General features: G+C 42.1%; 1 protein-coding gene across 2 annotated transcripts in view; it reads right to left on the reverse strand.

The window, feature by feature from the left end:
- Nucleotides 1-5,218: 5,218 nt before the first annotated feature.
- Nucleotides 5,219-20,964, reverse strand: part of USP32 (ubiquitin specific peptidase 32) — a 197,100-nt gene continuing 181,354 nt past the window's right edge. For both annotated transcript variants that reach the window (XM_059997619.1, XM_059997618.1), the window contains exons 28-34: nucleotides 19,375-19,461; nucleotides 17,805-17,925; nucleotides 12,995-13,186; nucleotides 11,051-11,339; nucleotides 8,706-9,130; nucleotides 8,156-8,248; nucleotides 5,219-7,541 (exon numbers count right to left, since the gene is read on the reverse strand). In XM_059997619.1, the coding sequence (XP_059853602.1) occupies nucleotides 7,368-7,541; nucleotides 8,156-8,248; nucleotides 8,706-9,130; nucleotides 11,051-11,339; nucleotides 12,995-13,186; nucleotides 17,805-17,925; nucleotides 19,375-19,461 (1,381 nt within the window). In that variant the 3' untranslated portion in view covers nucleotides 5,219-7,367. The remainder of the gene's footprint in view (nucleotides 7,542-8,155; nucleotides 8,249-8,705; nucleotides 9,131-11,050; nucleotides 11,340-12,994; nucleotides 13,187-17,804; nucleotides 17,926-19,374; nucleotides 19,462-20,964) is intronic.

A 20,964-nucleotide genomic window follows, 5' to 3' on the forward strand; every position in this document is an offset into this window, starting at 1 on the left:
GCAGCAGTGACTTTCTCCAGCCAACAAGGTGAAAGGCCACAGGCCCTGGGGCTGGGTCCCTACAGTTGCCCTGCCACAGGCTGCTCCAGTAGTCTCTGCAGCGGGGGAGGGAAGTTGACTGGCCTTCACTCTAGTTGGCTGGCTTTTCCTCCCTGCCCAGCCAGATGTACTGAGAGTAGCAAAATGGCTTTGGAAAGGCCCACCCTGCTGGCACGGCGATTTCCAGCAGAAAATGATAATGCTCTCCTGTTGAAATCGAGCAAGACCCCATGGGCCCTCCTGGGTACAAAAGCCCCTCCATGCCCACCGTTTCTTTTTCTTTCTTTTTTTGGCTGTGCCACGCGGCTTGTGGAACCTCAGTTCCCCCACTGGGGATTGAACCTGGGCCCTCAGCAGTGAAGGTGCCAAGTCCTAACCACTGGACCGCCAGGGAATTCCCTGTGCCCCCTGTTTCTTGTTTGTAGAAGCAAGCTGTGGTCTCCTAGGCCTTCCCTGAGTTCCAAAGAGCAGATTCAAGCAATGACCAATTAAGGAAGAGAGGGAATACAGAAACAAAGGAAAGGCAGTCAAGAAACAATAGTTCAGCTATGAAACAGTCCTAATTCCTCCTGAAGGGATATACATAAAAATCTGACACATACCTTTGAATTGTTCTGCAGAAACTAAGACCCACATGTGGTGGAGGAAGGCGACTGCATGCTGACCACAAGCATGTAGACCCCAGGGGGTTGACGTTGTCACGAAAAGCTTCACCCTGTTACCACGCACCGGAGGACTGAGCGTCAGCTGATCACGCACCCCAAGACCCCGCCCCTTTATCCCGAAAAACCTTGCGCCCAGGCCAGCCGGTAAAGCGGATTTGAGACAAACTTACGTCTCCATCTTCTCGGTTGCCACCCTCTCTATCAATAAACCTTCCTCTGCACCAAACTCCGGTATTTCGGTTTGTTTGGCCTCAGCACCGGGTACTTGAACTTGGGTTCGACAGCACTGTTGCTGGGGACCATTCTCCGGGAGCTCTTCAGGGATCAGCACTGCATCATGATCGACTTTTTTTTTTTTTTTTTTTGGCCGCACAGCGAGTCTTGCACAGTTCCCCAACCAGGGATCGAATCCGGGGCCACAGCAGTGAAAGCCCCAAGTCCTAACCACTGGACTGCCAGGGAATTCCCCATGATCGACTTTCTGAATGCTTTAGTGTCCAAGGTGCTTAATTTTTATAAACAAATTTTTAAAAAATTTATTCATTTATCTATATTTGGCTGCGTTGGGTCTTCATTGTTGCGCGTGGGCTTTCTCTAGTTGCAGCGAGCGGGGGCTACTGTTCGTTAGACTGCGTGGGCTTCTCATTGCGGTGGCTTCTCTTGCTGTGGAAAATGGGTTCTGGGCGCGCGGGTCTTCAGTAGTTGTGGCTCGCGGGCTCTAGAGCGCAGGCCCAGTAGTTGTGCGCATGGGCTTAGTTGCTCCATGTCATGTGGGATCTTCCTGGACCAGGGCTCAAACCCGTGTCCCGGGCATTGGCAGGTGGATTCTTAACCACTGCACCACCAGGGAAGCCCCCAGGTGCTTTACTGAACATCTGATCCAGAGTTCCCAGAGGCTGCTCAAGCAGCACCCCATCCCCCACCCTCACTTCAGCCTGAGCAACTCCAACCTCACCTGCTTCAGCTATAGGTCCTTCAGATAAAATACAGTTGGAGGGAGCTTCGCTGGTGGCGCAGGCCTCCAAGGATCTTGCACACGGCCACCAGCCCACTCTCCCTCCTGGCCCTCCTCTCCTCCGTTCTCGGGGCCACACTAGGCGGGCTCCTTTCTCTGGCTTGCCTTCCTTCTCTTTTTTCCACAGCCCTTCTAGTTTTCCTCCCATTTCCTGCCTGTTTCCTTCTTTCTTTTTCCTCTACTTCCTTTGATCTTCTTGGAGCACTTGAAGCCTAGTTTCCACCTGCATTCCTCTTGGGCTTGTGGTAAAGTCCAAAGTTCATTATCAAGAGAAATTTCAGAAGTGGATTGTGTATTTGAAAAAGAGAAAGTTAAGTTACAGAAAGCACAAATTTGTTTATAACTAAGTGGTCTCAGATTAGTGTGTACTTAATGAAAACCATGGGAAAATGTTTTGCAACCATACCAAAATACTTGGCAATGTGAAACACTTTTATGAGAGCAGGTCTGACCTTCTCAGGCCTTCCCAACATGCTTCTCCTGCTTGTTATCTTCTACTATATGCCCCTCGTGCACCTTCAGCTCACCTCAAACGGCCTCCACAGCCTCTGGAACGCACCACCTCGGCTCCTTTTGCTGTTCAGACCACTGCACTGCTCTGCACACTTCTGACAAGAAAATCCTGGTCTTGCTTCATGGCGCTGCTCACTTCCCTTTCCCGTATGGTTTTCCCTAAGTACTCTGCCAACAGCTACTGTCTAACGTCCTCAGTCAGCACGTCATCAGAGACAATTATACCTACCAATCCTCCTTAGGTGTATGCATATGCATATCATCTTTCCCTAATTAGACCGGAAGTAATGATTCATTCCCTGGAGCAGTGGTTTCCATAAATGACCAATCTGCAGGACAGTGCCAACTGGCTACAAAAGAATCTCCCCTGAGGAACTTAGCAAAATGCAGATTCTGGGGCTTCCCTGGTGGCGCAGTGGTTAAGAATCCACCTGCCAATGCAGGGGACACAGGTTCGAGCCCTGGTCCAGGAAGATCCCACATGCCGCGGAGCAACTAAACCCATGCGCCACAACTACTGAGCCTGTGCTCTAGAGCCCACAAGCCACAACTACTGAGCCTGCGAGCCACAACTACTGAAGCCCATGCGCCTAGAGCCTGCGCTCTGCAACAAGAGAAGCCACCACAATGAGAAGCCTGCACACTGCAACCAAGAGTAGCCCCTGCTCGCCCCAACTAGAGATAGCCCGCGCACAGCAAAGAGGACCCAACACAGCCAAAAATAAATAAATTTATATTAAAAAACGCAGATTCTTGGACTGCTTGGGAGAAGATGATCTCATAAATCCGGGTGTCAATAGGCACAGAGCACAGATGTAATATGACAATGTGGGTGGGACTCTGGAATCAGCACATTTAACAAGCTCCTAGTTGATTTTGATGGTGCTCATGAATTGCCAGGTTGGGAACAGCTGCCCCCAGAGAATCTAGCACAGAGCTCTGTACCTAGAATGTGCTCATATGTCATTAGCTGTATGCTTCTTGACTGGTAATGAACTTGAACATAACATTATTGTTATGTTATACCTGTGTTCTGCTTCTCTAAGTGGGGAAAGAATACTATTATTTGAGTACCCAATAGGTGTCAGGGCCTGTGCCTATTTACATTCATTTATCTATTCCTTATAATAATCCTTTGAAGTAAAGTGATATTCTCATTGGGCATGAGAAATCTGAGGGTCTAAAGAACTTGTTTTAGTGCACGGTTGCTGTAATATAGCAAGACCTAGAATCTCTCCAAATCCATGACCTTTCTACTTACCAGAGGGCATAAAAGTGGTGGCTAGTATCTGGCTTGCAAATATGTTTTACTTGGACAGTACAATGTTTAAAAATGAAAAAACAAACCTGCCAACATGTCTAAATTGGATATTTTGTATATCTGGATTTCTGCTTCTCCTTAGGGGGAAAAAAAAGGTTTGGTCTAACACTGGGGCCCGCATTCCTGCATGGCAACAAATGGAGCCTTTAGAAGGATGTGTGCCCTACAACTCACCACTATTCCCCATTCTCATCCACAGCTGGACCAGCTTCTCTTACACTCTGTTCCCAACCTGGTCCCTATAGGTCTCTTGAGTTTGCAACTCCTGCACTCTTATTTACTACCTTGCTTTCCACTGGTAGGAAGTTTGGCAAACCTGAAGTTAGCCTCTTTTTATTGCTCTATCACGTATGGGTCTCTGATCACAGACGTAGGCATGTTTCTGACCTTCTGATTTCAATACTAAGAAACCTGGTGGTACATCATCAAGGAAAGCTGGGATCTCTGTTCCCTAAGCTGCACATTCTGGCTCTAGCCTAGTAAAATTCTATAGTCAACCTTTAAAATAGTTGGAGAAAATGTGGCAATTCATCTACTTGCTCCAATTCAATGGTATCTACAACTAAGAAAAGAACCCATAAGTGAGCAATGCCACCAAGTGGAAGGGAGATTCCATGTTGAACTGCCTTAGCCAGAGAGGCTGATGACCACTCTCAATTTACAGGGCCATTCAGGAACCAGAAATAAAATGCCTGCCCATCTCTATATGTTGTTTCTTTTCAAGATTGTCTTTTTTTTTCATTAAAATATTATTTATTTTATATATTATTTACCTTCCATGTGCCAGGAACAATGTCTGAGATACAAAGATGAAGATATTCAAGGCTGTCTTTTAAAAAGCCAGAGACACAGACTGCACTTTGGAAGCCGTGCTTCATTTCTGATGACTTTTCTGATCCTTTTTCTGTTTGTTCGTTTCCTTAAACAAGCTACTATTGCTGCTGATTCAACATGTTTCATTCTATACATTTTTAATGTGTATTCCTGTTTTTTGGAGAATGTAAGCAGTGAGCTATCAAATTCTTTTAGTGTCAGTATGGCAAGGAAATACAAAAACCTCCTTGTACAGGACTGATCTCATGGGGGTAGGATTTCACATTCATTGAGCACTTCCCAAGAAACTGTGTCAGGCATTTATATACTTCATTTACTTAATATAAGCCCCAGAGGTAGGTATTCTGATTTTAAAGGTAAATAGATAGGATTGAATGTGAAGGACCCACAACTCTAAATCTTCGACTCTTCTCAACACTGTCAACTGCCTCCCTGGAGATCTCCCAGAACGACAACCAGGGATATCCCTGGTTTCTCAGAGCCCCCTAGAAATCCAGGATCATCTCAAGGCATTATACAAATAAGAAGTTGGCCTCTTCTTCACCTTATCTCTTAATCTGCAGGGAAACTATTGAGAAACCTCCTTCATCAATTCTCAGTTCCAAACCAGCAAGCCACCCTTCTCCCCAACCCCTTCAACGCCTTCGAAGCAATTTCCTAACAGGGATGTGGGCCAAATTTAATTCAATTTATCCGGTCACTGCAGGTATCTTGTTCTACCTTCAACACAGCTTGCATTCCCTCAGAGACAGAACCTCCAACTCTGTAAATCAGGTAGGTATTATTCAAGTTAGGAGAATTAAAACAGGGTCACAGAGAGGAAGGCTAAAGAATTTGACTTTTTTGTGTTTACTTGTATGGAGGAAAAACAGCACATAGATGCATCCACAGTATTTAATTTGTTTGGATAATAGTTACAGATAAACAGTTACACTCCATATACAATTACCAATACTTTTTTATACAGTTCATATTTCAGTACATCAACACTATTTTATTTACACTCTATTTATGTACATTAACATCTTTCTAAAGTCAGTGCATTGTCAACAAGTTTTATACAGTAATTTACAAAGTGAATGTAGTTAGTTAATTTAATAAATTTTCTGCTAATCATGAATTAAAAAAATTAATTACAACCAATATAACCAACACAGATCAAACAACATTAGTAGATTGTGCTACCTGCTTAAATAAAACATCTGTAAGGAAATTCTTTAAAATCTTCCACTTTTTCGTGGGACTTGTCCAGTTAGGAATGGACAGATTTCATACACTGAAAATCATGAAACTATAAAGTCTGTATTTTGTTTGACTTTATCACATTATACCATTTAGGCCACTCCTTCCTACCTGCAATTATAGGCTTCTTCTGAATAGGGTTTCAACTTAGATAGCCATTTATGACAACTTTTCCAAATGCTCTGAGGAGAACTGGATAGCAACCGACCTCAGATATCAGAACACAAATGCTTAATTACATTGGTACCTACTATCTATGAGGAAGGAAGGATAATGGAATCTGACAATTAATGAGAATCAGCTTCCAAGGTCCAGATGAATAAAAAAAGACTGAAAAAAAAGTGAAATATTTACTTCGAATACATATTTAAAAACAACACAGGAAAAAAATGTTGCCTGAAATAAATAACATTTATATACTTTTGTTCCAGTCTTGAATTATTGAAGGAAAAAATGAAGTGAGCAAAGAAACATAACTTTTGATGACCACTACTGTGAAATGTAAAAAAAAATAAAATAAAAAGGACAAACACCAAAATAAAAAAAGTATATGGACATGCAAACAAAAGTTTACTTCCTAAAACCACCAATTTCATTAAAAATACTTATACACTATCAATGTTTGGGATGTGTTTTGTTGTTAAATTTAATATGATGAGGGAAAATACCCCAATTACGTTAACTTATAGCCCTTATAGCCATCAAATATGAACAAGTTCTGAAAAGTTCATTTGCACGTATTCTTTCTTTAAAGTGCAAAACAAAGAAACGAACAAACAACCACTAATTGTAAAATACCATCTAGCTTTGTTGCCACTTTCCCTCTCAGAAGCTCTCTGTGCAACAGTGCATGTAAAGATGGTGCAAATTTTGGCAACTCCCCTCCCACACTCAGCAGTGGTGGTAAACATTTTTGAGGGCTCTTGAAGTATCCTCAAAGTAGGCCGTCTCTATCTGGAGGGTTATTTTATTTTAGCTGGATCTCCCAGGACGCTTTTTTTTTTTTTTCCTGCAGGGTCTCCCAACCAAGGCCCTGGGTGGAAGGCACACAACTCTTAAGAGAGTCTCCCTTTCAGACTTACCACTTATATATGCCTCTGCTACCACCAGTGATTGGTTGTGTCTCAAACACAAACACAACAACAAAAACAAAAAGCAATAAAGACATAGAAAGAGTGGGAAAATGGTTTAAAAAGTAAATCGAAAAATCTGTGTCCATGCTGTAAGAATCCTTCGCACGCCTTTGTGATCTTGCTTTCTCCATTGTGTCAGTCACTACAGTGGAATAAAACTTCAGGAAAAAGGAGGTAGCATGTCATGTCGTCCCCAGACAACACTACAATTTTTTGTTTTACTTTGACTCCAAGGAAATTCTTAGTATTTTGTTATGATTATTGGTAAACTATACTTGCTACATGTTTGTTCATATCTGGACAAGCACAACTTAGTTCTTATTTGGTCCCAGGTGGCTGGTGCCAAACCCTTTTGTTTACAGGCTAATGGTGGGCTCTGCCTGAAAGTTCTCTACCAGGGAGCTCGAGTGAGACACTTCCAAACAAAATTATTACTACTGTTATGTTAACTGCTATTTTAATTAGGATTTTTATTTTGTGCTTCAGGGTCACAGGATAAAATAACTACACATTTAGCTTGCCTTTCAGTGGCGCTTTTGCCCTATGTCAGCTACAGGGAGTCCTCTCCCTCATCACTAGCCTGTCTAGCAGCCAGAGTGGTAGCTTTACTGTAACACACAGTACTTTTTGTAATCAGACTCAAAGTCTTCGTCCATGCTGCTTGTGTCTGCCATCTTTTTGCCGTCAATCTTTGGCAGAAATTGTGCATAGTCTATCCCCTGCTGCTCATAGAAAAGAATGTAGGCAGAGTCGGTGTCAATTTCATCAGGGTGAAGTTCCTGAAGGAGCAAGAAAGGCTTTAACTAAAAAGCCATCACTATGCTGGCTCTTAATCCTCACCAGGGAAGGGAGGACCAACCCTCTTTAATTACTAAACCTGATTGCTTCCAATCAGCTTAATATTTTGGCTGTCTCATACCTGCCCCTAAAAAATAAGGCCCATTATTTTCAATGTTTGATTTTTTGGGGAAAATATTCATACCATAGACAAGTCAAAAGAATGACAAAAATGAAACAAAACAACCCATCAAATTCTACTAGCTCAAAAGATAAGAAATTTTTCTTATAACCAATACCTTCTTCCTCTTCATTGTTTTCATTCTCTGCTCTGCATAACCCCCCACCCCAACCAGGGATCAAACCCGGGGCCTCGCAGTGAAGGCGTCGAGTCCCAACCACTGGAGTGCCAGGGAATTCCCTGCATATCACTTTTATTCCTTTATACTGAAGGCATCTATATACTGATTCCCCCTTAGAGGAATTTTTTTTTTCTTTTTTCCTGATTCTAATAGCAATAACTATTTTCTATTCAGGAGAAAGTTCATTATTTCAACAAATGTCCTCCAGTTCTGTTGACATTTGTTTCTTTTATTCAAAGATTGGGGATATTTACCTTACAGCTGCTGTCATTGTAACAGTACCATCTGCTGTTTGGGTTTTTGGCATAAGTGACGTAATGACCCCCGCCTAGAATTCCTGAATGGCACTATAAGAGAGAAGAAAGTGGAGGTATATTAGTAGTTGACAGGGCACAGTACTAGGATCCAATCAGGAAAACACTTTTGGGAAAAAAAAGTGTTTTCCTTCTTCCAAAAACAAATCAAAGAGGAAAACTGAAAATTTTAAAACTCTGAATCTTACCATTTTATTGTTGTAATTATTTTTGGAAAGCAAAAATTCCTTAGAAACACACAATTGTGAATGACTTGAACCTGTGATTCCGGTTATAATGATTACACGACTGTTCCCTTTATTACACTGCGAGCATCTTGGATTCTACCCAAAAGGCCAAGATATCTACTGCTAACTTTGTCTATCACCAAGCTCAATGACCAGCAAATAAGCAGGCCCTGAAAAAATGATGAATGAATGAATGAATGAAGATGAGCAAACAAACTCCTGAAAGTGCAGATCATTCTGAATACATACAACAAACCACTTACCGAAATTGCATATAGATTATAAATAGGCTTAACATGAATATCTTCTCTTTGGTCATCGGTGCTGTCTTCTTCACTGTGGTTTTCAAACTGACCATTGCTGTAGCCATTGCCACATGCCTCATGCTCATAAAGGAAGCCATTGGCCAAAGCTACTTCATGGTCCTGTGGGGTGACCAGCTCAGGCTGGCTGCCCCCCAGCATGTGCCCTCGGCTCAAGGCATCAGCCAGCTCACAAACTTGCCCAGCCCCGTTCTCTTTGCTGGCATCCAAGTTCTCCTTGCTACTTGACAGTTTATTTTTGCTGCCGATCTGGGGTAGCCGGAGCCTCCCTTTGCTCCTCCCTATAGTCCGAGGGCTGCTGTTAGGGCTGCTGTTTTTGCTGGAGGGACAGCTGGTTCCACTTTTTCTTGATAAAGAAGGTGAACCTGTGAACGGGAAGAAAAGATAAATCCAAATGCCACAAGTTAAACCAGCCACCAAATGCTAACTATGAAGTCAACTTCACAAGCGTACACATAAAGGGAAAGACAGGGGCGTCCTGACTGGCTACTCTTTATTCCTATTATGTGGACAGTAAGTTACATTCTTGTCTTCCTCAACACCAAACCCCTCAAGGCAGCAATGTCCTGAAACTGTGAAGTACAACTAAGTACAGACTTAGCAAATAGCAGAAAGATGATTTAGGACAGATTCAGTTCAAAACAATATTAGACTAAGAAGTCTTACAAATACATATTCTTCTTCTTTGTAAAATTAGATTAAAAAATACGATCACCAATTATTAAGCACTTACTATTGCTAGGCATGATATTGGGAACTCTATTATCTCTACCTCTCACAACAATCCTGTAAAGTAGTGGGCCATAAATAGCTCCCCACCCCCTTATATACCCTTAAAAATTGTTGAGGACCTCTAGAACTTTTGTTCATGTAAGTTCTATCTATCAATATTTACCATACTAGAAATTAAAACTGAGGAATTTGAAAAACACAATATACAAGCATATATTTTTCTTTCTTTTTTAAATTAATTAATTAATTTTTGGTTGCATTGGGTCTTTGTTGCTGCACGCAGGCTTTCTCTAGTTGCGGTAAGCGGGAGCTACTCTTCTTTGCAGTGTGCTGGCATCTTATTGCGGTGGCTTCTCTTGTTGCGGAGCACAGGCTCTAGGCATGCGGGCTTCAGTAGTTGTGGCATGCGGGCTCAGTAATTGTGGCTCTCGGGCTCTAGATTGCAGGTTCAGTAGTTGTGGTGCACGGGCTTAGTTGCTCCTTGGCATGTGGGATCTTCCCGGACCAGGGCTCAAACCCGTGTCCCCTGCACCACCAGGGAAGCCCCACACAAGCATATATTTCACTGACAATATCACACGTATTGTTGGCTCTGACTCCGCTTATGAGAGAATGAGAGTGGAAAGGCAAATACTTAGTATTTTTTCCTTTTTCTTTTTTTTTTTTGTGATATGCGGGCCTCTCACCGTTGTGGCCTCTCCCGCTGCGGAGCAGAGGCTGCGGACGTGCAGGCTCAGCGGCCATGGCTCACGGGCCCAGCCGCTCCGCGGCATGTAGGCTCCTCCTGGACCAGGGCATGAACCCGTGTCCCCTGCATCGGCAGGCGGACTCTCAACCACTGCGCCACCAGGAAAGCCCCTTCCTTTTTCTTTTTTTGTTGCCTTGCTGCGTGGCTTGTGGAATCTTAGTTTCCTGACCAGGGATTGAAACTTGGGCCACAGCAGAGAAAGCGCTGAGTCCTAACAACTGGATCACAAGGGAACCCCCAAATACTTAGTATTTTTATGAAAACAGTTCTGATCCTCCAGAAGGGGTCTCAGGGACTCTCTAGGGGTTCTCAGACTATATATTGAGAACCCCTGCTGTAAGGGAACAAGGATGACAACTATCATTTGTGATCACCAAATGTCAGGCTCTATGTAAAGTTCTTTACTCTTTTTCTTTTTTTAAATGTTTTGTTTGTTTTTTGGGGTTTTTTTGGCTACGCAGTACGGCATGTGGGATCTTAGTTCCCTGACCAGGGACTGAACCCGTGCCCGCTGCACTGGAAGCGCTAAGTCTTAACAACTGGACCCAGGGAAGTCCTAAAGTGCATTACTCTTGATGTATCAATTTCTCACTCTGTGAACTTAGTATTATCTTCATTATATGAATGAGAAAATAGATTTAACGAGGCTGTACTTCTTGCTAAAAGTCACATTTCAGACAGGTTCCTGTACAACCAAGCTGTTGCTCCAGAGTGGAAAACAGGGAAACACGCAGCCTAGAGGGATCCCTGGAGAGCCCTTGCAGAGTGATGTCTGGGCTCTGTGAAGTCCCCCAGGCCTCCTCACCTTTAGGGCTACAGATGACGTTCGCGCTGAGTGAGGATGGGCTCTTGCTCAGGAGCATGTTGGCTTCCCCAGCTGAGTTCTGAGCATCCATTTTCTTCACCTCTCCTGCCAGAACCCTGGGCTCAGAGAGGTCGTCCCCCTGGGGTGTGAGTGGTTTACGCTGACAGAGAGCTGGGTCTCTCGGCACCAAAAAAGCACTAGGGTCAAAACTCTCACGAGGAAATTTAACAATTTTCTGTGATTTTATCCATCGCCCATTTACAAATTGAAATCGTTTAAGATGAATAATCTGGAGAAGAATAGAAAACACTTGCATTAAAGAGTTCTGAAGATACAAAATACACATTAAAAATCCCCAAGTCTAATACACGTAAATGTTCCAAAAATATAACATAACTTTTTTTCCCCCAGAAGAATATATTTTATTATGTAACATAGTTAACGGTCAGGCCGCTGCCCTTTAGCTATATGACTAACATGGTAATCCTCCTAATTTCCTTCAATATCCTAGGAGCCTATACTTGCATGTTCTCTGGGCTTGTGACACATGCTGACCTTTACTTCTCTCCAATATCACAGAAGATCCATTCATAAACACACTCATGAGGATAGAATACTATATACTGAATGTTTTGAAGAAAAATGGAGGCGTTTTTTACAGATGAAACTTACCGAGTCTCCAATAGGAGGCCTCTTCCTTCTTACCACATCCTTTGGTTGCTACCACGGAGTTTCACTGTCCTGAAGAGCATAAGAATCTCCCTTCTCTTTTTCTTTTCAAGAGCAATGAATTCCTCTAGCCTTACGCAGTATTATGCTCTCTACTGTGGGCACAGATATTTGGGTGGCTCCCTCTACCCTAAATGCTTAATAATTTACTGTTTATATAAAGAGAACCCCTTTCTAAGGGGGATGCTGGTGTGTGGATTTAACAGAAGCCCACCAAGCTCTCAATATAACATCTATTCCTCATTATTCTTTAAAGACCTCAAAAACATAGTTTTACAAATGCCAATACTTCATGATATGTTTTATGTGATGGTTACATGAGTATATATAACTGTCAAACTCATCAAACTAGACATTTAAAATCTATGAATTTAATTCCATGTTAACTATACCTCAATTAAAAAAAAAAAAACTTCCCCCTTCCCACCTACCTGTTCCCAAGCCTGTCCCTGTGCTCTGCTTCCCATCCCTCGAGCTAGCTAATCAGCATTAGTAATTTCTTGTGCACCCTTCCCTGGAAAGTTGTTCTGGTCTACATTCACAGTCTCACAGAGTAGTAGGAAGAAGATATGAATAAAAAAATACACACAAGGTCTGGTTAAAATACACCAGTGCCTCACATTTGATATGATTTCCTCCCTTAAGGAAAAAACTTTCTTAAATGAATAGGAAGAACTGACACCTCAAACTTTCTTGACAAGCAACAGGTGAGTCTCCTAATCCATGAATGGAGAAGGCAGAAGTACATCAAATCAGAAAGAATATGTAAGCCCCAGTGCACTTGTGCCTTCACATTTAATTCAGCAGCGTGTTGTGGCCATGTGATGAAGCACAGCAGGATTGGAGGTTCAGCCTCTGTTCTCTTCTGTAGTCCATAAAGCACAAGCCTAAAGCTTCCTCTCTCCCTAGAGCCAGGAGTGCTTTCACCTTTTCCTGAAGTTCAAATTCACCAGGTTGTACCACTCGTGGCACTTCTCATATATTGCACTTAATGCAGTTACTGGTCTATATGACTTCTCTCCCCTTCTAGGCTGTATGCTCTTTAGGATACAAAACTAGCAAATATCTGTAGTACAATTCATCTCTGTGTGCAACAGCAAATGTGTTTTAAACACTGCTGCAGGAAGGGTCTTATTCTCAAAAACTCTTATTTGTTCCCCACTTCTTTCCTTCAAGCTAGACTCTTGCTCTCTCAGAGGTGGGACTGTAACATACCAGAATGGGGGGGAGCCTCCAGAGATCTAGTTTCTTGGTTGCCAAGCAGTGGGTCTTACACTTGGAGCAGTAGTACATCTCATTTTCCCCCAGCTCCTCCTCACTGGTGAAAGCACGCAGGCAGCTGTCCAGGTTGATGGGCTCAGCTTGTGCTCGCCGACTCTGCTCCACACTCTCGTGCTCATCTACAACCTGCAGGTGGAGGGGACAGGAGGAACGGGAGAAGGGGTGGGTGGGAGGGAGGGGGTTTAAAATGGTCACCTGCTATGCATCATCCTCATTTACTTTACATGAGGAAAAAAATACAACCCAAACTAGAGTCTGAGCAAATAGGGCATTTGTACATTTATTCACAAATATAACATCAATAACATCCTTGATCAAATTTCTATTTACATGACCACAGCTTTTTGGGGAAAAATTTCTGCATGCTTCCAAATGACAAAAACAAACAAGGAATTGCCTGTTTATTTTACAATTTGAAATCCTAAAACAGCTTACATGTGGACTGGCTCTCAAGGCAGGGTGTTGAGATTAGGCCATTTATTTATTTATGTATTTGCGGTACGCGGGGCTCTCACTGCTGTGGCCTCTCCCGTTGCGGAGCACATGCTCCGGACGCGCAGGCCCAGCGGCCATGGCCCACGGGCCAGCCGCTCCACAGCATGTGGGATCCTCCCGGACCGGGGCACGAACCCGTGTCCCCTGCATCGGCAGGCGGACTCTCAACCACTGCAACACCAGGGAAGCCCAGGCCATTTATTTTCTAACAGGGACACAGAACATTATTAGTATGCTGCAGGCTTTACAGAGGCTAGGAGAAATAATATCACTGAAACACAGATGCCAGATCTGGATTAAATAAGAAAGGATACAGAAAAGCTCACCTTAAGAGGACAACCCCCAGGGCATTAAAACTCACAGGCTCATTTGCATATTGGTGCCACGTAACACAGAGTTATCAAAATACCATGTGTATTGTTATCTGTCTCCTGCCTCTTGGCGCCTTTCTATCTGAGATGGCAATAAAAGGAACAGCAAGCTCAAAAAAGCCTGATTTTGCTGAGAAGACCCCTAATACCTGCCCAAACCTCTGTGGTTCCTGTTAACCAGCATGCTAGGCTTTGAAGCAAGGAGGAGGTAAATATGAGGAAGGAGAGAGCAAAGGGGGGTAGATGTGCAAGGATGTATGTTGGAAGTGGCGTGGGAATCAGGAGGAAGGAGACAAGGAGGGGCCTAGAATGCAACAGAAAGGAAGGATTTTTCCCTCTCCAATTCTTGGCTGCCACTTACTAAGCAATCAAGAACCACGGCAGGTGAGGCATACATAGCATGACTACGAATGACCGTGAGAGACTCCACAGGGATCAAATCGCAGGGTGGGGCCAGGAGGACATGGACGACAATGAATGCCTCTCTTTTTGACAAAGGTCACATACAGGTCCCTCACTCCACTTATTACTCCTTCCTTCCGGAGGTGAATTGGTTCTCTCTGCCTGAGGCAATTTCCCTCAAGTTTTCCTTCCTGAGCTCACAGTTTAGAACAGATTTTCAGGTGTGACTTTTTCCCTACGTGAGAAGATGGCTGAGTCACAGGCTGTCAAATGTTTTTATAAACTATCAAGGTTGGGGTTGATTATGCAATGAAGAGTTTTAGCATTGCGTCACCATCCATTTCTAAGGAGCTTATTTAAAAAGGGGAACTTAGAGGAAATCTCTTTTTTTTCGGAAGGAAAATCTGGCTTGACCTTGACTTCTTTTCTGATATTAACTCTCATCATTTTTAGGGCTGGTCATCCAAGGGAAAAACTGACATGCTTCAAAAGGAAACATGCTGTATCATGGTGGTTAGAATCAGAGTAGAAAAAGAGGTGTATTAAATATAGTACTGTCTCTTTTCTCACAGCCAGTTAAACATTATCTGTATTATTACCTCTACCAGGGATGCCTTATGGCCAACCACAAATTATAGTAACTAAGTAAAGAATGTTGATTTTTATTGACTATATTTTCTATAGAACACACAGGCTATAGAGCTGGATGGAGACAGGGAGGAAGGAGATGGATGAAAAACATATCTGTGGACAAAAATAATTTTTATTTATTAATAAAATTTCCCTAAATGACAAAGATTCCCTTTACCTCTTGGGATCCATTCCCAGATCCTCTACAATTATTCAAATAGTCTAAATTATTATTGGCACCCTCTTCCTTTTTTTTTTTAAATCTAAGTTGCTTGAAAGCTCATCCTTAGCCCAAAACATAAAGGAATGAAATAATAAGCTTTCATACATTATAAGACTATTAGAAAAAGAGGGAGATCTGAGAAGTTATCTAGTTTAATTTTTTACTAAGGAATATGAGGTCCAAACGGGAAAAGTAAAAAGAATAAGCACAATTGCCTATATTTTTCCCTCCTTACCAAATAAAACATTCATGTAGAAATTCTGGAAAGCAGTGAAAAATGTAAAAAGGCAGGAAACCTTTTATACTCTTAATATAAAGGCAAACTGTCAAAATATTGGCAGATTTTCTTCTGCCCTTTTTTTTATACGAAGAGATTTTTCAGTGTATGCAATTTTATGTCTTTTTTTTTCAATTTTATATCTTGCTTTATAAAAAACTTTACAAGACATCATAAGCATCTCTATGTATGTCGGGAAAAACTCCTGGTAGTCAGCATTTTCAATGGCTGCATAATATTTTATCCAATTTCTATACCACATGCCTCTAATGTGGGACAAATACAAGTTGCTTCTAATTTTTTACTATTCTAACAAACGCTAAGATGAAATCTGTCAACAAATCACAGAGTATTTCCCTAGGATAAATTCTTAAAAGGGGAATTACTGGAATAAAAACCATAAAACATACAGGCAACAATCTCAATTTTGAATCTCCTTTGTCTACGTGACTCTCCAAGCACATGCAGAAACCACATGTAGGAAGAAATTAGTCATGTGGCCCCATTCCCCAGAAAGGAAGGATATCGCAATAGCAGCTTGGTTTCCATGGTATCCTAAGAGCATCACTGAAAATGGAAGTGGGATGAGATTTAACAGGTCACGTAGGTCCCTCTTCCTATAAAGCAGGATGTCCTCCAGAGTTTTTCAGATTGCACACTGGGTTTGTTAAAAAGGGAAAGAGATTTACAGCCAAATAATTTTTCATCTTTGACAGGAGTATCTTGTCACAATAACGTCCTGTTGGATTTTGTGCTGATGAAGATTTAAGAATCTTTCTTTCAATTGCTAAAATTTTCCCTCTTTAAAGTAACCATGGTTGAGGTTATTGAATTACCTTGCTACAGTGAGCATAATCTGCCAAAACATCTACTTCTCTTCAGCTACCTTTAGCCCAATGATCCTTCATTTGGCCAAGTATCCACAAATAGTACTCATCCTTGGCTAGAGAGAGCCTTACGGTGTGTGGGGGCGTATTTAGGGATCCAAATAGGGAATTTGGTCTGGAACTGGGAGTTCCCCCACTCCTCAATAGCACAAAAAGACAGAAAAGTCCATAGAGAACAGACTTGTGGTTGCCAAGGGGTCGGGGAGGGTTGGATTGGGAGTTTGGGATTAGCAGACGAGAACTATTATATGTGCATTATATATGCGAATGGATAAACAACAAGATCCTATTATATAGCACAGGGAATTATAATCAGTAACCTGTAATAAACCATAATGGAAAAGAATATAAAAAAGAATATATACTTATGTATAACAGAATCACTTTGCTGTACACCAGAAACACAACATTATAAGTCAATTATACTTAAAAAGAAAAAAAAGACAGAAAAGTTAATTTTCGTTACTAACTTATCTAAAGGGAATGCCTTAAGAAACAGTGAAGGAAATTTCCATCAAGAATCATATAAATGGGCTTCCCTGGTGGCGGCGCAGTGGTTGAGAGTCCACCTGCCGATGCAGGGGACACGGGTTCGTGCCCCGGTCCGGGAGGATCCCACATGCCGCAGAGCGGCTGGACCCGTGAGCCATGGCCGCTGAGCCTGCACGGGCCGGAGCCTGTGCTCCGCAATGGGAGAGGCCACAACAGTGAGAGGCCCGCGTACAGCAAAAAGAATCATATAAATGCAAAAGCCACTACTACTCTTCCTGTGACTAAAACAACTCCTTTGATTCTGTTGCTTTTACATCTCCACCAGATTCTTCATATCTCTACACACAAGCTATCTAGTCAATCTACTCTTCAAACAATATTTAGCAAACATTTTTAGATATGGAGGTAGTATTCTTTTGGAAGTTACATTTTCAAAGTTTAATGACTGCTCCAGCCAGAGTGGCAGTAGAGGAAGGCTAAGTGTGAAGAACAGGCATGGAGATGTACTCTTAGGTGTCTTGAAACATTCAGTTCTTTCTCTAATTTTCTGATCACTGTGCCCATTAAAGGTAGCAGCTATAGCCCTGGAATGCACTTGGGCTAAGTAATAGTGGTTACCAAATGCTGCAGCTTCAATAATAATTAATAAACAGGCAGAGAGACTGGCACGCTTGATATGTCATGGCCAGAGAATATAACTTCTTAATTACGTCCAAAGTTTTGTTTCAAGATTTACTTATTATTAACATTTTTGAAATTCAATGCCCCAATACAATTAACTCTACAAGTGGGAAAACTGAAACATCCACATAATCATGTTAATATATTTAAGTGCCACAGAGAATGCCCATGAATGTTTTTCTAGCTGTTTTTAAACTGTCTGAAAATAGAAATGGCATGATACAGTTAAGCTGGGAAAAATTTTACATAAGAAAACCACCATCTTACGATGGCTTTGAGTACTTACCCTTTCCTGTGATGTTTGATAGCGGAGGTGAAGGGCCGTGGGGTCCCAATCCACAGCGATATAGGCATTTCCAATGAAAGCTCTGTCTTCCCCACAATCAATTTTACAGCCCCTGCAAAATCTAAAGGGGGAAAAAAGATCTACTGAGGAAAGAGTAATTATGAAGGGATCTAAATTTTCTTTATCAGAAATATTCTCCCCGGGAATTCCCTGGAGGTCCAGTGGTTAGGACTTGTCGCTTTCACTGCCACGGCCTGGGTTGAATCCCTGGTAGGGGAACTAAGATCCTGCAAGCTGTGGGGCGTGGCCAAACAACACAAAAAACCCCCCAAACTCTCCCTTTCTACTTCTCTTCTTTTTTTTAAAAATAAATTTGTTTATTTATTTATGGCTGCGTTGGGTCTTTGTTGCTGCCTGCGGGCTTTCTCTAATTGCGTTGGGGGGGGCTACTCTTCACTGCAATGCGCGGGCTTCTTACTGCAGTGGCGTCTCTTGTTGTGGAGCATGGGTCCTAGGTGCACGGGCTTCAGTAGTTGTGGCACATGGGCTCAGTAGTTGTGGCTCGCGGGCTCTAGAGCGCGCAGACTCAGTAGTTGTGGCGCACAGACTTAGCTGCCGTGCGGCATGTGGGATCTTCTAGGACCAGGGCTCAAACCCATGTCCCCTGCATTGGCAGGCGAACTCCTAACCACTACGCCACCAGGGAAGTCCCCCTTTCTACTTCTCTACTTTCCTTCTTGGGCATCCCAATTTGTCATGGGCTTCTAACTTCAGACTGATAAATGCATGAATATGTACTAGTAATTATTATTATTTCAGGGAATCCTGCTTATCACTTCTCAAATCTTTGGTTTTTCAAGGTACTTGATAACCATTTGTAAATCCACATGAATATGCGGACTTTATGGCAAATAAATGATATGGGAATTGGCTATCTGAGACCATACACCCTCAAGAAATTCTAAATTCAGTTATTAAATGCTTGGAGGTAGGACAATTTATCTGGCATAACCATGCCTATTTCCTTGTTTGTAAAGTGGCACATTAAATAAATATATATAAAAATTTATGGGGGCGGGGAGGGAACCATGACAAAGGCCATGGTTCCAAGGCCTATACAGACTCAGTTTGCTAAAGCCTATTACAGTTCTCTGAAGGCTGACTTCAGTACTCAGGCATTTTCCAAGCTGGGACAGTAATGGCCAATCAAACTCCATAACTCTTCTAAAAACCAAAAATAGACTCCCAGCAAGGTCTAGTAAATAGACTATGTCTTACTGGGCTCAGAATTGCTAAACTGATTTATATCTAAGGAGCAGAAGGTATAGAATGATAAATGTTAGTCATAAACTATGAATTTGATGAGGATTGTAGAGTTTACAAAACCAGCTGAATGTCAAGAGCAAAACTTAGCTATAGACCTCACGGAAGAGATGAATGAAGAATTCCTAAGTTTATTTCAAGCTTTTCATTATTCATTATTACTTCTAGAAACTGGAAACGTTATGAAAAGGGTATAATATCTGAAGCTGCAATTCTAAAATTTTTCTTTTGCAGAAGGTCACTTTACCTATACCATGGGCACCAAGCACAGGAGTTCCCATCTTTCTGCACAACTCGTAGAGTGAATGGATACTGATAACCCATACTGTCATCACTGAAACAGAACATAAACCAAAGAGTATAAGAAACATTTCTTAGTTGAGGTCTCTTTCATCTTCTCTTGAACTAACCCTAGAAAGAGGCATCTGTCAGAGCAGTATGTTCACATTGACAGCTCAATGCTGGTTATCCTAACCCATTAACTGCAGCCCTGTGCAACCACACTCAGGGCTCCCTGCTTATAGAGGGGGAGACACAGCAGACTGCCAGATGTCTCTGAGCGAGTCCATGTGGTCCACGTAAATTTCATAAAAATAAGCTAATCATGAAATCAAATGCTAATTATCCTTCAGCCCTAACTCTATCAAGAGATTTAATTCACATTAAACCAGACCTCTTCCATGACAAGAACACTGACAGACCACAGAAAGCTGAAAGGTCATAATGGTATTAGAGGAGTTGACTGACTATATATTTAGAAGCTTCTTTAATGAGAATCCCTGATGTGGTACATGACAGATACCCCCTTTCCTTGCCTTAACTATCTAAAGCTATAAGCTACGTAACATTTTTAGGGTAATGTCTTAACTGCAAGATAGCTTTGCGAGTTCTCCAACTTTAAAAAAATTTATTCATCCTTGCCCCAATAAGAAGCAATGCAATGACTATAACATAAGAGCAATATACTTTATGGATCATTTGGCAATTTGTAGTGGCTATTGCATGGCTGCTCAAGGTAATAAAACCATGATAAGGACTCACTGTAAGGGCAACAGTGAGTATCATGCCTGTCACAGCAGTTCCCAGCTTTCTGCATAACTTGTTGATTGAATGACTATTGATAGCCCATGCTGCCCAGTATCATGTCAATGAAAACCAGGTCAATGGTAAGTAAGGAATCCAAAGAAAGATAAAGGGACAAAACAACCAGGCAGCACTCTGGCAGAGAACTGTGCAGCACCCTCTTCTAAAAAGTCTCTTTACTTTGTTGCTCTAATGGAAACCTGGCTTTCCTGAGGACTCCGCTTCCAGTTCACCTCTTAAGTGCTAGCTTTCTTCTCATACACCCCAGAACCTGAAGGTGATATGGGTCTCCTCCTTACTCCTCTTTACCACTTCTGGTAAAATTCTGGTTCCTATGTAGCATCTGCTACTGAATTATACCACCTGCTTGCTATTCCTCCTTGGTAGGGACATTTTTTCTTTATTCACTAAAGATTTTAGAACGCAGTTCACTGTTTTTCTCTCTGTCACTTCCATCATACTCTTGGTGACTTCAATGTAACTTACCTAACAACTCCTTGGCCTTCTCTCTTCCAACAATAATCTCCATTCTATATTGATCTACCCTCTCCAATGGTCATATTCTAGATCTTGTCAATTGATGGTGGCTATTACATGGCTGCTGAAGGTAATGAAGCCATGATAAGGACTTTACCATCTCCAAAAATCTCAATTCCAAACATCCTACTTTGAAACAAACATTTCCTATCTTCTTGGATCACTTATTCAAGTATCACTACTCTAACAATTCTTTGACCCAACATAAACCTCCAAT

Source organism: Delphinus delphis, chromosome 19 (genome assembly GCF_949987515.2).
Source record: "Delphinus delphis chromosome 19, mDelDel1.2, whole genome shotgun sequence".
Taxonomy (NCBI): domain Eukaryota; kingdom Metazoa; phylum Chordata; class Mammalia; order Artiodactyla; family Delphinidae; genus Delphinus; species Delphinus delphis.